This window comes from Enhydra lutris, unplaced genomic scaffold (assembly GCF_002288905.1).
Source record: "Enhydra lutris kenyoni isolate GAN:26980312 unplaced genomic scaffold, ASM228890v2 scaffoldscaffold37, whole genome shotgun sequence".
NCBI classification, from domain to species: Eukaryota; Metazoa; Chordata; class Mammalia; order Carnivora; family Mustelidae; genus Enhydra; species Enhydra lutris.
In genome coordinates, this window is record NW_019154121.1 from 21,208,966 (window position 1) to 21,225,035 (window position 16,070).

General features: G+C 49.0%; 1 protein-coding gene across 1 annotated transcript in view; it reads left to right on the forward strand.

Moving 5' to 3' along the window:
* The window catches only part of LOC111154485 (teneurin transmembrane protein 4), a 373,890-nt gene that overhangs the window by 312,498 nt on the left and 45,322 nt on the right, over positions 1 to 16,070 (forward strand). The window contains exons 18-21 of the mRNA XM_022514097.1: positions 665 to 932; positions 3,553 to 3,696; positions 6,273 to 6,522; positions 8,773 to 8,793. Coding sequence (XP_022369805.1) covers positions 665 to 932; positions 3,553 to 3,696; positions 6,273 to 6,522; positions 8,773 to 8,793 — 683 coding nt within the window. The remainder of the gene's footprint in view (positions 1 to 664; positions 933 to 3,552; positions 3,697 to 6,272; positions 6,523 to 8,772; positions 8,794 to 16,070) is intronic.

Consider the following 16,070-nt stretch of genomic DNA (forward strand, 5'->3'; position numbering starts at 1 on the left):
CCAACCTCTCATGGTCTCTCTTCACTTTCCTGAAAAGGATAGCCGTCAGAGGATCTTACTTTAGGAAAGTTTTGTGGGAGACACTGTCCTCCCTGCTGAGGCAGCTGTGTGCATTAGTCTGAGGGAAAGGTCTTTCTTCCTTTTCCTGCTGGTCCCAGCACCAGCACCAGCACCAGCACCAGCACCAGTAATGGCACCATCATCCCACTTACTGAGCCCTTGTTATGAGCTGGGCACTTTTCTGTATGTGACCCTGCTCCGTCCTCACACCAATGCAGAGAGGAAACTGAGATTCGGCAGCTTACGTGATTTTACACACATTATCCTACGTGTCCCTCTCAGTAATACAGCAGGGTGAGCAGCGTCATCCCCACTGAACGGGGGAGAACCTGAGGCTCCCGGAGGCAGGGTCGTACCACGTGAAGTCGGCCCCGGAAACCAGGCCTTCTGCCTCTCGGTTCCCTCCTCCTCCCACTCCTCTTCATACTCTGCCTCCCCGCTCCTCCCTCTCCTCTCTTTCCTAGTTCCTGCTCCTCCTCTCCCCTCGGTCCTCCCTCTTTGCCTCCTCCTCTGCCTCTCGGTCACCCAGAGTGCTTGGGGCTTGCCGTTTCCCATGCTCCTATGAGTCCCTGACGGCTGCTTGCTATGTCATCTGTCTGTCTAGGCTTTGCAGGAGGAGATCGCTATCTCGGGCTGCAAGATGAGGCTGAGCTACCTGAGCAGCCGCACCCCTGGCTACAAGTCTGTCCTGAGGATCAGCCTCACCCACCCAACCATCCCCTTCAACCTCATGAAGGTGCACCTCATGGTGGCCGTTGAGGGCCGCCTCTTCAGAAAGTGGTTTGCTGCAGCCCCAGACTTGTCCTATTATTTCATCTGGGACAAGACAGACGTCTACAACCAGAAGGTGTTCGGGCTGTCGGAAGCCTTCGGTAAGCCTCTCGGCCACAGGACTCAGGGTCATCCCCAGGGAGAGAGTAACACTTGGGGGCACAGGGCTCTTTCTCCACCTCCCTTGTTTCTTCTTCCTCCTTTCCCCTTCTCAGAAATACCTATGGCTTAATTGGCCTTCCAGACTTTTCAGGGACTATCTGTGACCTCAAAGAATGTACTCAAAGACCTGAATGTTAAAAAGTTGATCATTTTTAAAAAGGGGGGCACTTAGAAAACCAAAAGCGCCTTTGCAAAGCGCTGTTGTGGTATGTAATGGGTGAAAAGAGGCTTTGTGCCACAAAGGTAGAGCTGGCTGGGCATTGTCCTGCCCCCCTCACAACCATCTGGCCTCAACACACCCACTAAAAAATGTGGAAGTCTGGAGCTTCTGGGTTTCCTCAGTTTTTTGAGATGCAGGAGCTAAGATTCTTTCTTCCTCAGAAAGGCTTGTTGGCCTCTGTACCTCATTCACAATCAGAGAGATTCTGTCCTTGTTGTTGCTGTCTGTTTTTAAGATGAAGCAGAAAGTGACTGTGGCCTCGCCTGGGTCCCAGCCCCACCGAGACATCAGCCTTCAGGGGCTGGCTGTGCTCATTCCAGCTTCCGTACAGAGCAGTGTCCCAGAAAGGGTTCAGAGCTGGACTGTTAGCCGACTTCCCCCCTACAGGGCTAGTCCCCCAAGCATGGAGAGGATTAGCCCAGGGAATTCCTTCTCATCTGAACCCTGCTCCAATTTTATTCTTTTGCTAGATTCCACAAAAGCAAAATGAGGAAGCAGAGGAGAAATCATGTTGTAAAAAGAAAGAGGAGAAGGGAGGGAAGGAAAAAAGGCAGGTGGTCACTGAGAGAATGTTTGTTCAACACCTCCTCTGGCCGGTGTTCTCCCTTGCACATTAATATCCCACCTAATCCTCATTGCCACTGTCTGAGCCAGAGACTGTCCCCAGATTCTGCGAGAGGAAGCAGAGAGGTGAGGGGACTTCGGGAGGACAGATGACAGAGGAACAGAGCTGGACCCATCTTAGACCTCACCTGTAGCTTCACATCCCACCCTACCTTGCAAGGGCATGGTGGGAGCAAAGATTCAGTCTCTCTGTTCATGCTCCCTTCTGTAACTCAAACTACTTCTGGAGTCTCTTCAAAAACAATGAAACCTCACAACCTCTTTGGGTGACATGAGCATCCTTCATGTCCACCAGCCAGGGCAAAGGAAAGCATTTGCACAGTGAGACCTCCAAGCCCAGAGAGCCCTGAGAGTACAGGTGACCCATAGGAGGCAGAGAGGCTGCTAATAGGACTCCCGGTCATAGGGAAGATGTCGGTGTGGACATTCCCCTCCTCCTGTATTTGGCCAGCAACCTTTTTTGGCACCTCGGGAAACTTTTTCAGGAGCTGCCCAACTGTTAATTCCTCCCTTGAACATGTGTTAAGATACTGCCCACTTGGCAAGTAGTGTCCACACAGAAGGATACTTGAAAGAAATGCCATTCCTGTCTCTGCTAGTTCCTTTCCATCGGGCAGTTCCAGGCTTTTTTACAAACCCAGCCTTGGGACTCCTGCCATGGTTTGCCTGCATCCCGGTCCCCTTCCAAGGAGGTCTGGATCTATGAGACAGAAGAGAAACCAGCGGATTTTCAAGCTTTGAGACCTCAAAGCAACTTCCAGCTTTCAACGTACCCTAACTGAGCTCATTATCTGTGTATTCATTATAAACAGTATAGAATTCTTTTTTTTAGTGAAGTAATGCCATTATCATTCATAAAAATTTGATGAGTGGACAAAAATATGAATAAATTCATATGTTTCTATAAATAATACTACTACTTGTTAACATTTAAATTTATTCTCTCTCTTCATGTATAGTAATTTTGTGTGTGTGTGTGTGTGTGTGTATGGTTTTTTTTTTTTTAAAGATTTTATTGATTTGACAGACAAAGATCCAAGTAGGCAGAGAGGCAGGCAGAGAGAGAGGAGGAAGCAGGCTCCCCGCTGAGCAGAGAGCCCGATGTGGGGCTCAATCCCAGGACCCTGAGATCATGACCTGAGCCAAAGGCAGAGGCTTTAACCCACTGAGCCACCCAGGTGCCCTGTATGGTTTTTTTTTAAGCACACATATAATCCCATATATAACCAGTCTTTCCAACTTGGCATCATAAGCATTTTCCATGTCACCCTGTTATCTTCATAACCAAAATATCCACTGGCAGCATAATATTCCTCAAGTGGGTACCTTTTGATGGGCTCAATCTCTAGACCCTTTTGAACTTTAAGATTACTTCCAATTTGCACTATTAGAAATAAAGCTGCAGTGAAGAGCTTTGTGCCTAACCTGTTTTCCATACTAGAGGATCATGTCCTGGGAATCAATTCACCTGGGTCCTTTTGAAGGTGTTTGATGCATTTCCTTCAACTTTTTCCTAATAAGGCATAATTGCTCTTTGAAAAGAGGATACTCGGGCTCAGCTTCTCTGCATTAGTACTGTACGTACATCTGGCTCCTGCTGAGAAACATGATCCTTTCTCCTTCCCTACAAAAGACAAACCAAGCCTTGCAGGCAGATCAAAGCCAGAGCAGAGACTTTGCTCACCTGTGCATTTCATACCTTTTGTTTTCTGCAGTTTCTGTGGGCTATGAGTATGAATCCTGCCCAGATCTGATCCTCTGGGAGAAAAGAACAGCAGTGCTGCAGGGCTACGAAATCGATGCTTCCAAGCTGGGAGGATGGAGCCTGGACAAACACCATGCCCTCAACATCCAGAGTGGTGAGTGCGCGAGAAGAACTCCAGCAGCCCGGCTGCGGGTGGGACCCTCATCTCATATCCTTCATGCCCTGCCAAATTTAAAAAAAAAAAAAAAAAAGTGCTCTCCCAGTTACAGGGGCTCATGTGTGATCAGTAGTCCGAAGGATTAGTCATCAGAGATATTCCTTGGGAGCTTGCTCTGTGCTGGGCAGTGCCAGGCACTGGGGGATACAGAAATGAGACTCCAGACACTTCCCAGGCAGTCTCCATGTTGTGCCATCCCACACAAAAACACAGGACCCTGGAACCTGGAACAGGGGCACCTCAGCCTCTTGGTTCAGCAAGGTGTCTCTTTGGAGAGAACCTCTGGACGGAGTCTCAAAAGGTCTGTAGGATTAGCCCAATATATCAAGTAAGGAGAACATTCTAGGCAGAAGGCACAGTAGGTGCCAAAGCACAAAAGCCTAAAAGAAGAGTAATTGGAAAGAAGATTCACTGTGGTTTGAGCAAAGGATGAAATGAAGGCAAGAGCCAGAGCCAGAGCTGGGGCTGGAGCCGCTGGAGGCCAGGCTGAGAAGATTAGGACTTTGAACTGCATCCAGAGGCAGATGTCAAGCCTCTGAAAGGTTCCAGGCCTGCAAGTGACACAATCCACTCTGTAGTTTAGATCGCTCACCTTGACTGTGTGCCGGGATGGGACAACTCAATACGGTCATGACAGCTCCCGCCTCATCTGAAGATGCTGTGAATGGCTATCTATCAAAGCCGCCGCATGGCTGAAGGAAAAACTGACAAACAGACTCTAGAATTTATGATAGCCTAAAGATTTGTCAGTTACTAAGGCAGCCTTTAAAATCAGAAGAAAAAAGAGGCCCTGCCAGATATTCGACGGTTTTAGAAAAACCACCATCTCCCGTACTGTGTGGGGCCAGCCCCAGAGCAGATAAAGAGACTCTAGGGGACAGAGCAAGGAGTTCAGAGAATGGCCTGAAAGCCATCAGGAGGACCAGTTTTGGCCACATGCATCAGAAAAGCCAAAATAACAGAATTCCAAATAAGTTCAAAGTGTGTTTCTCCCTCAGCCCCGGGTCCAGAGGGAGGCAGTCCAGGGCTGGCTTGGCACTCTGCCTGCCAGGTCAGAGGTCGGGGCTCCTCCCCTCCCATTGCTCTCCTTGCACCTCCAACCCCAAGGTGATGGTGCAGGGTGACTGCCTAAGTTTCGGCCCCACATCCACACCTCAGCCAGCAAGGAGGAGGAGAAGGGCTAAGGGCAGGCCCTCTCCATTGCAAGGACACCTCCCAGCAGCTGCCCACCCCACTTCTGCTTCCACGCCACTGGCCAGAACTTTGTCACCTGCCAAGCGTAATCTGCCCTAGATTGTCCCATGCCCGGTCAGACAGCAGGGCTTCTGTCGCTGCAGAACGGGATGGGGGACAGAAGGAATCTCAGTGGAGGACCACACCATGCATATGTAGGAACTGGCCTGGGACCAAGGGAGCCTCAGATGTCAGTGGGGGATGGATAGGTATGTTAGGTTCACCCTACATACAAAATAAATAAGGTTAATTAAAGATCTGAATTTGAAAGATAACACTTTAATAGAAGAAAAATTAGGAGAATATCTTTATGATCTCAGAGGATTCCCTAAAACCAAAAAGAGCATAAACATGTGGTAGCAAAATGAGAGATTAGACTATGTAAGAATGAAAGGTAGCTGTTTAGTAAAGGACACAGCTAAGAGGCGACAGCCTGGGAGAAGATCCCGGTGACCATAAACCCAAAACTCAGGCTTCAATATGGAAGAGGTGAGGTCGGAGGCAAGTAGTCCAGTTTGGAGGCTGTGGCAGTAACACGGGAGACGAAGGTGAGCTGGACCTAAAAAGAAATTGTGTAGATATGGGATGAAGCCTGCAGGTCACTAAGCTCAGTCCCTTCATTGTGCTTGGAAGGAAACTGAAGCCCAGGAGCAGGTAAAGCAGTGGGGAGTCTGACGCAGCATCTGGGATCAGTCTGTTAGGAGCAAAACCACATAAAAACCCAGATCTCTCGACTCTACCCTGGTGAGAGGAGACTGAAGTTTGCTCGTGCATCTCTGTAAACATTCATTGGGATCTATTCTGTGTCCAGTTCTGCCTGAGGCACTGGGGGCACAGAAGGGAAGAAGACAACAGTTCCACAGTTGACATGGTAGCAATCTAAGGAGCGGAAAATGGGTAAGCGTAATTTTAAAAAAATGCACACTGTGATAAAGACAGGGACTAGACGTGTACTATCTGAGAAGCAGTGAATGATTCAGGGCCTGGGTGACCTCAGGTGAGCCACCAGCTTGCCCCCACCCCAACCTCCGTTAATACAGAGCGGGGAGTAGGACCTATCTTACAGAGTCGTCGTGAGCGTTCATTCAGGAAAGGAGGATGGCCTGTTCGGGACATTCTGGGTTTCATGGTGGGGTTGCCACAGCCCTGGGGGTTGAGTCTGGAAATGGTAGGCAGAGGGCTTGTATTCCTTGCAAAAATCAAGGGGACTCTGTGGTCGGCCACAGAAGAGGGCCATTTCTGGCTCCATCGTTGATTCTGCCCTTTTGTCCTTGTCCCAGGCATCTTGCACAAAGGGAACGGGGAGAACCAGTTTGTGTCTCAGCAGCCACCTGTCATCGGGAGCATCATGGGCAACGGGCGCCGGAGAAGCATCTCCTGCCCCAGCTGCAACGGCCTTGCTGACGGCAACAAGCTCCTGGCCCCTGTGGCCCTCACGTGCGGCTCCGACGGGAGCCTCTATGTGGGGGACTTCAACTACATCCGAAGGATCTTCCCCTCTGGGAATGTCACCAACATCCTGGAGTTGAGGTATGTAAGGAGATGTCCTCCTCAGCTTCCTAATACTATCCCTTGGCCATCCCGTGGGCCCACCTGGCATGACCCACTGCACCCCGAGGAGGGGAGAGACAGCTGCACCTGCCAGAGTCCATCCGGGACTTTTCACTTCCCAGCTCAGGGGCTGAACTATAAACCCGGGGCTCTGGGGAAGCAGGTGCTGTTTTCCACCGGGCACAGCAGCGAAGACAAATCACTTGTGAACAGGAGCATATTCTCGGTGCCCAGAAGATATAAAGGTCTCCTAACAACCAGGAATTAGAATTCTGGAAGCCCTTGAATTTCCTCTCGTTTCCTGGCACCAAACAGATTGGGATTAGTCCCATGAGCCTTTTTAGAGGGACAAGGACAACAGGATGGACATGGCCCCCATGCCAGAGTTGCCTGGTTTGACCCTGTTACTAAACACTCATCTGAGTTAGGAGGAGTTCTCTTCAGATAAAGGCCCACAGGCTGAAGTTAGGCAGAGCCTCCCAGCCCCTGACGGGCCACAGAGCCAGCCGACTTGGCCTTTTCCTTCTCCCTGTACAAACTGTGCATGATGCAGCATAGCCACACTTAGAGCTCGGGGAAGGGCCTGATGGGTTGCATTTTCTCAAGGCCTCCCTAAAGCAGGTCTTTGTAGAACCAAAGCACATATTTTTAGAACCAAAGCACTGTTCATAGGCGGTGTTCCGGGGTTACAGAGAAGCTGTGGTTAGAGACAGGGGAGCCCCACACTCCCTTTCAGGAGAAATGGCACCAGGTTCCTCAGAATTGCTTTAGGGAAGGGGATCTGCCTGTCTCCCGGACTAGGGTCCATGTGGACAGGATGGGCCCATGAGCTGGAAAGCTTTCTTCCAAAAATGGCCAGGGATAAGGAAACTCACTTCTGTGAGATCCCAACTATTTGCACAGCGTAACAGTCTACAAGGTATTTGTCACAATTGCCCTTGACAAACAAGAAAAAAGGAGACTTGGGGAATTTAAAGAATCTGCCCAAGGTCCAGCTTCTGGAATGGCAGACCCAAACTCAGAAGGCTATCCGTCACACAACTCTGCCTCACCAAAGAATTGTCACCTGACCCAACAAGGGCTGTTTTGGCTTAAAGCCACATTAAATTATTCCCTGGAGGTGATTGTCGGCTAAGAATCTCACTCTACAGGGCACATGTGAAAGGAAGGGAAGGCTTGCTGGTTGGCCACAGTCATGGCAGCCCTTAGGAGGAAAGGGTTCCTATTCTCACACACACACACACACACACACACACACACACACACACACACACGGACAAATAAAGCAGAGGGTCTTTGGCCATGAGAAGAATCAGAATTCTCTGGATTCCTGGGAGATGAGATATCAAGCTAATGAGAACCACCAATGGAATATTCTCTGCCTTTCTTTTCTCTTTCATGAGTTTCACTGTCACAGAATCTGTCAGGGATGCTCCAGTCAGCTGCTCACATTGTCTTCCTGTCTCCCAGAGTACCATGGAAAGACCCATCAACTAGGGAGTCAGGCCACCGTGGCAGAGAAGTTATACAACTTTGGGCAAGACACATACCCTCTCTGGGCCCCCATTTTCACATCTTCAAAATAGGAGATCCCATTTCCCCTGCCTCCCTCCCACATTTGAGGGGAGATCATGGAAGATAATAGACAAGGAAGGGAGGAGTAAATGAAATTTGGAGAGAAAAATAAGTTTATCAGTATATTACCATCTTAATATATTTTCTTCCCAGTCTGTTTCCTGTTCCACCCCCTCCCTTCTAATTATGGTATACCCCCAGTTCCGTATTCCATCATGAGGAGAATCACGGTGGGCTGCGCACGGTTTGAGTACCCTCTGTAGGGCCGTGTGCACACCGACAGAGACACAGCCATGAGCAGGTGTATCTCTGGGCCTGTGTCTCTGCACAGGGGAGATAATCAGCTGTTCCAGCCTCTGTCTTAGCCCTGGTGAGAACAACAGCTTGTCAGCCTCATTCTCTTCCCCTGAACTCAGCCATGGTGGTGCAGGTGAAACCAGGCCTCTTCTGTGATATGTAGCTGCTTGTAAGTGAGCTCACTGACAAGTAATATCCAATATAAAATAAATCAGTGTCATAGCTGCTAAGTCTTTATTTATTATAGTATTGTACAGTACCATTGCTGTCAAGTTTTCAGGCTGCTAATAATGCTTCTAACCCTGCTGCTAACACCTCATTCTTTCTTCTATTCCCTGCTCTCCTGTCTTCTGTCAGAAATAAAGATTTCAGACATAGGTAAGCCACCCAGTGGAGAATTTCCTGTCTCTCCTCTGCCTTGTTGCATGTTGTATGGTAAGCTGCACGTGTCCATTTCAGATGGCTCAATAGCAAATGAGTCCTGTGCGATTGGAACTGATTGGGGGTAATCAGTTACTGTGAGAGGAAGTTATTAATAATGGTGGGGACGGGTGGCGAGAGCCTGAACTCCTTTCATCTCTAGCGAAGTGCAGCAGCTACTCTGGTCGTCTGTGGACATGACAGAAAATAATTGGGGAAACAGTTTTAACCTTGGCATAGTAATTTGAACACCCGTCTGCTTCTCCTTGGAATAAATGAGGACATCATCCAAACTGTGTTGAGTGGCTTCGATGGTCACAGTGGGAAGTCTTCAGAACATCTCGATCAGGCGAAGAACCTGGAAGAAGACAGGTGTCAGGTTTGCACTTCTGTGGGCGTTCCGGATGCCTTGGCTTTGGAGGCTGGGATGCCAGGTGACCCCACCAGAAAGTTTGCCAGCAAGGACAGAGTGGGAGAGGATTTTTCAGACCATATGGACCACCCAAAATAGTGGTCCCCAAATAGGAACTTCATCACAGGGTAGATTTGTCACAGAGGCTCACAGAGACACTGCAGCAGGCGGAGAGGGCCTTATCAGATGCTCCAAGAGCAATGTCTGCTCATCAGCACCGCTGTCTTTGTGGTGCTAGACTGACCCTGGGGCACAGGTGCTTTGCACACTTCCGGGTGACTTGGAAGTAGCTGTGGGCAGGTGGAGCTGGGGCTGCCATACATGCGGCTCTCAGTTATCCACAGGTGGCATACGTCAAACTTGTACATGGGGTAGGTGCTAAGTTGGGATCAAAGAAAATCTTGGGATGGTGGAAAGAGTTAGACAAACCCAAAATCCAGTAATGTTATATCCACACCTATGTAATTAGATATAGTACTAATGGAACAATCTTATGTATTACTTTTTTTTAAGACTTAATTTATTAGAAAGAGAGAACATGAGCAGGGAGAAGGGCAGAGGGAGAAGCAGACTTCCCACTAAGTGCGGAGCCCAGAGCCCAACACGGGGCCTGGTCCCAGGACCCTGGGATCATGACCTGAGCTGAAGTCAGATGCTTAACCGACTGAGCCACCCAGGCACCCCCAATTATATATATTATTTTACGGTTAAAATAATAATTAACATGGATAGAGCACCTCGTCTGTGGCAGAGAGAGCATTCGTGGTTCACATGGACTGTAGCAGTTCAGCCCCAAACCACCCAGTGAGGTAGGCCCTCTTGCCGCACGCAGTTTACAGCTGAGAAAGCTGAAGCTTCCCTGTTGTGTGACCTTGAAAAAAAATCACTTCATCTTTCTGAGCTTTTGTTTCTGCCTGGAGGTTAACAGAGTCTCTCTCCGAGGCAGTTTTACAGGTTACAGAGGATGTCTGTAAAGAATCCAGCATTACGCTGGGCACAGAGGCACAGGGGGAGCTGCAGGCCTGGTTGTTATTATTATTATATTTATATGTATTATTACTATCATCATAACCATTATATAATGATGATGGTGTCTCCACCTTTCCCAAAAAGGAATTCAGTCCTCTTCTAAACAGAGACACACTTCTTTAGACTAAATTAAGTAGAAGTTGAGAACAAAGGGAAAAAGGAGGAAACACATATGTGATTGTATGTCAGACTAAATCCTGAACTTCCTGGCAGCCAGAGTAAACAGGGAAACATAATTATTCTCACGGTTTGCATTATCAGAAATGGGAAAATACGCTCACTTCTCAGAGGGGGTATATTTTTTCCTGACCCCGCAAGCTAAAAGAATTTTGAGGGAGCTTCATATGGATGAGACTGAATTGTGACTCGATGCACAGCCCCAAGTTGGGTTTTAGAGCAAACACAGAAGTACGTTTCATACGAGATCTGGGGTGAAGACCCAGCGTTTCACATGACAACCTTCAGGCAGTGGTGGTCCCTGGCTGGATGCAGGTGGGCTACAGGAGATGAAGCCAGGCAGAATTAGGAGGCCAGGGTTCCTGCCCAGCTTTGTGGTGCCCTTATTGGGGGCCTCTGGGTTGGAAGCCCAGCGTTTCCGGTTTCCAGACGCATCTTCTATAAACCGTGAGACTTGTGGTTTTGGTGCCCTTTTGCTTCTGACGTTTAGTGATCTTTCGATACATCCGTGGCATGATTTCAAAGTCAGCTTCCTGCCTTCCCTCAATTCGTAGCTTTCTCAGGCGCCAAAAACTACTTCTGAAGTAAACCAAAGTGGAAGGAATAAAGGAATTTCTTTCTGCCTTCTCCAGTTTTCTACAGAAATTCTGGAGTGAAAAGACCCAGGTCCCAGCTCTGATTTTAACAGCACTTGGATATTGGTAAATCCCTTCCTCTCTCCGGGCCTTTCTTGTCCCCATTCGTTAATGTCAGAAGTGGATTAAAAATTCTAAAATTTTGTCTTCTCCATGAGCATTTTCTGTCCCAGCTGTTCCCAGGAGTGGCAGTCCATGTGGGTGCTCCCAGGGGCAGTCTTGTCCCCCTCTGTTCAGCCTCATGCCAGCCCGCCACACAGGGCATACTCAGTCCAGGGACCCCTTGGGGCATCTTCCCTCGGTAGACACCTTCAGGGAACGAGGATCCTCATTTCCTCCTAGATCTCCTCCCCCGGATCTCAGAGGAATGCCTGAAGCCTGTTGTTCAGAAGCACGTTTGAACTCAGGTCTCCATCATCCCAGCTGCACATATTAAGTGAACTCCAGTAGAGAGCCCTGTACTGCCCCCAGAAAATAGGCTGGGAGGGACAATACTAAGTCTTAGCTTTTCCATTATGCACTAACAGAATAATCTGAAGGTTTCTCCAGGTGACAAGCTGCCATTTATTGGGCCTTTTTATGGAATAGGCACTGTGCTCAGAGATTTATATTCTTTGTGTGTGTATATATATATATATTCTTTATACAGCGTTGTCCTCAAAGTAGCCCTTTGAAGTACTTGTGATTATCCCCATTTCTCAGATGAGGAAACTAAGGCTCAGAGTGATGAAGTGATTTGCTTAAGGTCACCTACCATTTGAACCCCTGTCTTTGTGGCTCTTCCCACTTGGTTCTAAGAACCAGTAAATCAGGTTCTGCCAGGGCTGCCACCAGATGTAGTCAAAGGATGCTCATTTGTAGATGTTACTCGGAGCCAAAGAGGGAACCCTCACTGAGGAGCAGGGACTGGAGAGCTTCTGGTCCCTGGACTCCCAGCTCCTAGCAGGAAGTTCCCCACCGCATCCAGAAAGAGGGCAGAGTGAGGCTTGATTTCAGCTTGTGAACTTCAGGGATGGCAACCTCAGAGTCTCAAAAGCATACATAGTTTCCAGAGGCTCCAAGTTCATGTTTACGGAGGTAGAAAAGAATGTGGGTCCCTCGGTGGACTCTGCAAACAGAGCCATGACTGTCCCCTGTGCCCAGCACGGCTCAAGAGACCAGGAATCAGAGCTGAATCCGACACAGTCCCTGCTGCAGAGCTGGGCCTGGGGCTGCGTCTCATGCAGGGATGGTTTGTAGAGTAGATGGTTTGTAGCCGAAGGCTATGCTACTCGCAGAGCAGACGGGCGACCCTGGCATCTCTCTAAAGACTTGTTAGGAATACGGGTGCTCAGGCCACACCCCAGAACTGCTAAACTGGAATCTGCATTTAATACCATCTCCAGGTGAATCATTTGACACTTAATGTTTGAAGAGCCCCGTTGTCAGGCCTCAGTTTCCAAATCCGGCTGTGACTCAGAGTCACCTGGAGAGATCCTAAAGGTAGAGGTGCCCAGGACCTTCAGTGTCAGTGAGGCTTTTCTTCTTCTCCTTTTTCTTTTTGTCTTTAAGCTTTCCTCGTGAATCTGATGTGCAGCCATGTTTGAGCACCGTCACCTTAAACTCCTTAGCATTCGTATTTCCTCTGTACACTCCCAGGGAGGCACGTAGTCAGTCATTCACTCGCTGATTCATAAATTCAGTAGACCTTTCTGGAACACTTACTCTGCAGTAGCCCAGAGCTAAGCAGCAGGGACTCAAAGCTGCTCCCTGCTCTTAAAGAGTTCAAGATGTCGTTGAGGAGGCAAACTAAACAGAAGTGTCTTGAGGTGCCACAGTACTTACAGTAATCTGCTGAGGGCCTAGGGACACCAGGAAGGAAGTGGCCAGTTATCCAGTGGAGGAAAGCAGGGCTGGGAATTCAGGGATGGCATTACAGATGAGATAGATGAGATGATGCTGGAGCTGGGTCTCAGCACACAGTCAGGTGCTCCCCGGTGGGGAAGGGCAGGGGCACTTTCTAGGCCCTGAGAGGCAGTGTGGGCAAATAGGAAGAACACGGCCTTTAGGTCAAGAGGATTGGGTTGGAAACCCATCCTGCCGCTCATCAGTCTCTGGCCCTGGTCAAGTCCCTTCACCTCTGGTAGCCTCAGTTTTCTGAAATATATATATATTTTAAAAAACAACAAGCCCCTACCTTACACAGTAGTTGTGAGGAGGGTCAGGTTATGTGTATAAAGCACTGGGCTGGTGTCTGGGACAGAACAAGCCCCCAGAGGTGGTAGCAGATGCTTTCTAACAGCAACAGTCATCTCTGCAAGCTCTGCCCCCACTGAACGGGGGTCCTGCCCCCGGCAGAGGTCCGGCTGCTGCTCCCTGGGCGGGTAGCATGAGGAAACAGGACCCTGAAGACTGTCCAAGAGCTCTACCAACCAGAAAGGGCTGTTGAGATGTATCCTTTCATTTGATCCTGATGACAAGCCTGTGGGCCAGGCAGGGCAGGACCTTCATTGGCTGACAGCCAAGGGACATACAATTTGAGTGATGTAGGTGACTTGCTCAAATGAGAACCCACATCTTCTAGCATTCTTTCCCTACACTTCCCGGACCACCAGACAGCAAATATGTCCTTGGGCACAAAAGCTGGACCACATCTCTTTCAGACTCTCTGGGACAGGCCTGCCAGTGCCACCCCCTTGTGGAATTCACTGAGCTGAGAAACTGTACATGAGTGACACTTCCCTGGGTCGGTGCAAGGAGACATGAGCCAGAAACCCAGGGGGCGAATCTCAGAGGACAGGGCCCCCACCCTACTCCCTCCAGGACACATTTTCTGCCAAGGTGGATGGCACAGTTTATCATGAGTGATACACAAAGAAATGAAATGACCCCCCACCTCACAGCTGTCATCAGGAAAGCAGATCGAGGCTGCCCAGACCAAGGCTGCCCCGCATCGCAGAGTGGGCTCTAAGGTGGCTGCGGTTTTGTTTAGCCAGAATCCGCATCATCTGGGGAGATTACCTCTGTGCTGCATTGTGGGCAGAGTCTCAGGGGGCATTTCAAGATAAACAGGACATCTCTGCTGTTATCAGTTTCCCCCAAAAGAGAAGTAAAAGAAACACCAAGTAATTTGAATGAAAATAAATAAGTTCAAAATGGAGATGCCGTCCATTTAAAGCAAGTGGCTGGTATACCTTGGAAGGCACCAAGCTGAACATGGGGAACACAAAACCGAATAAATTTCCGTCTCTTCCCTTCAAGTGCTGGCTGTCCGATTTGGGAGGCAGCCTCATAAATAAATAGCGACAGCATTATGTGAAGTGTCCTGTTACCCAGTTTGGAGCAGATACGAATTTCCACACACGGGTCAGGGAAGGTTTTGCCAGAAAAGGCACCATTGAGCTGACACCTGAAGAATGGGTAGAAGTTCAGCAGGCTGAAGAGGGAAGGGGGACAGAACATTCCACAGAGCGGGGATGACAGGTACAGAGAGGTGTGGAGGTGCAGGGGATACAAGGTGCTGGAGTACAGGGCATCTTCTGGGAGGAGGCTGGGGAGATGAGGCAGAGGCTGCATGTGAAGGGCCCTGTGTGTTGCTTGGCTGGGGAGTCCAAACTTGGCCTAGAAGCCATGGGGCGTCCTGGAAGGGAGGTTGTTGGCACTGGGGTGATGTGACAGTGTTTGGGTTAGAACAAGGAAGAATGGCCTGGGGAGGACCCAGGCTGAAGGCAAAGAGATCTTCCTATTATTTGAGAAGGATGAGGTGAGGGGACAGTCACTTTAGGTCTAGAGAGGAAGGACAGTTGGAGAAAATCATGTCACCTTCGTCTAATTCAAGTAGAGAAAATAAAGGGAGCATATGTTGGGTCTGGGAATCTGGCCCTGTTGAGAATCTGCCAGTCCCCAAGACAACGCCCAAAGCAAGGGATGGTTGTGAAGACAGCCAGTCGGGGCCAGATTAAGACCTTCGTAGACCCTGACACTGAAAAGATGATGATTCCCCCCTCCCCCCATCTTCATGTGTGATTCAAAAACCACCAATCTATAAAATAAAATCTTGTCTTTCAAAAGGAGCCAAAACCAATAAGTCTGGATAAAACATAATATCACTTCCTTCTAGACTTTTCTGATTCTCGTACTTGCATCCTAAAGGTTTGTACTGTGCTCTGCTTTGCTGGGGCTCTAGGCACTGTTCAGTCCGCCCTCTGAGTCCCCAGCACGGTTTGCATCCCACCATCCAGTGAAAATGGCCAGTGCCAGGCCATCCAATCCGAACAGAGGGAGAGTCCCTTGAATCAGAAGCCTTTCCGAAGACTTGGAAACAGCAACCAGTATTAAGATGCAGCTTGAGGCCCCAGGAATGACGAGGCCATGCACGGGAATGGAAAACCAGCTTTCCAGATTTAGGAGTCCAGCTCCAGTCTGGCCTAGACTTGGAATAAATTATAAAGCAGTACCATGTGATAATACAACCCGGGTTTAATTAGGGAGTTCTCTCCAACTGTGAAAAAAAAAAACATAATGACTAGGAACCGGAAGAACGGTTAAGATTATTAAGTATCTATGATGTGCCATGCACTATGCTAAATATTCTTAACCTGTGATTTTATATGATTTTCTCAGTACACCAACAAGGTAGCTGTTCATACCCCATTGTGCAGATGAAGAAAACTTGTGGCTCAGAAGGCCAGCAACCTTGCCTAGGTTCCAGAACCTGGAAATGACAGAGCCAGATTTAGAACCCAGACTGATTTGATTCCAGAACTTGTGCTTGTCTCCTGCCTTGTGCCCAGGACCAGTGCCTTGCCTCTACCACCCTCCGTATGGCCGCAGTCCACCTCTGCTTCCCTCTGTTGGCAGAGCCTTGACTTTAGGACTGACTTCCAGAAACAGAACCATCACCAGAACTATCGCCTTGTTTTATTTCTTTTTCCTTGGGTGTTGCTGCAAATTACAAACTCAAACTGCAATTCCTTATATCTAACCACAGAAGGGAGACTCCT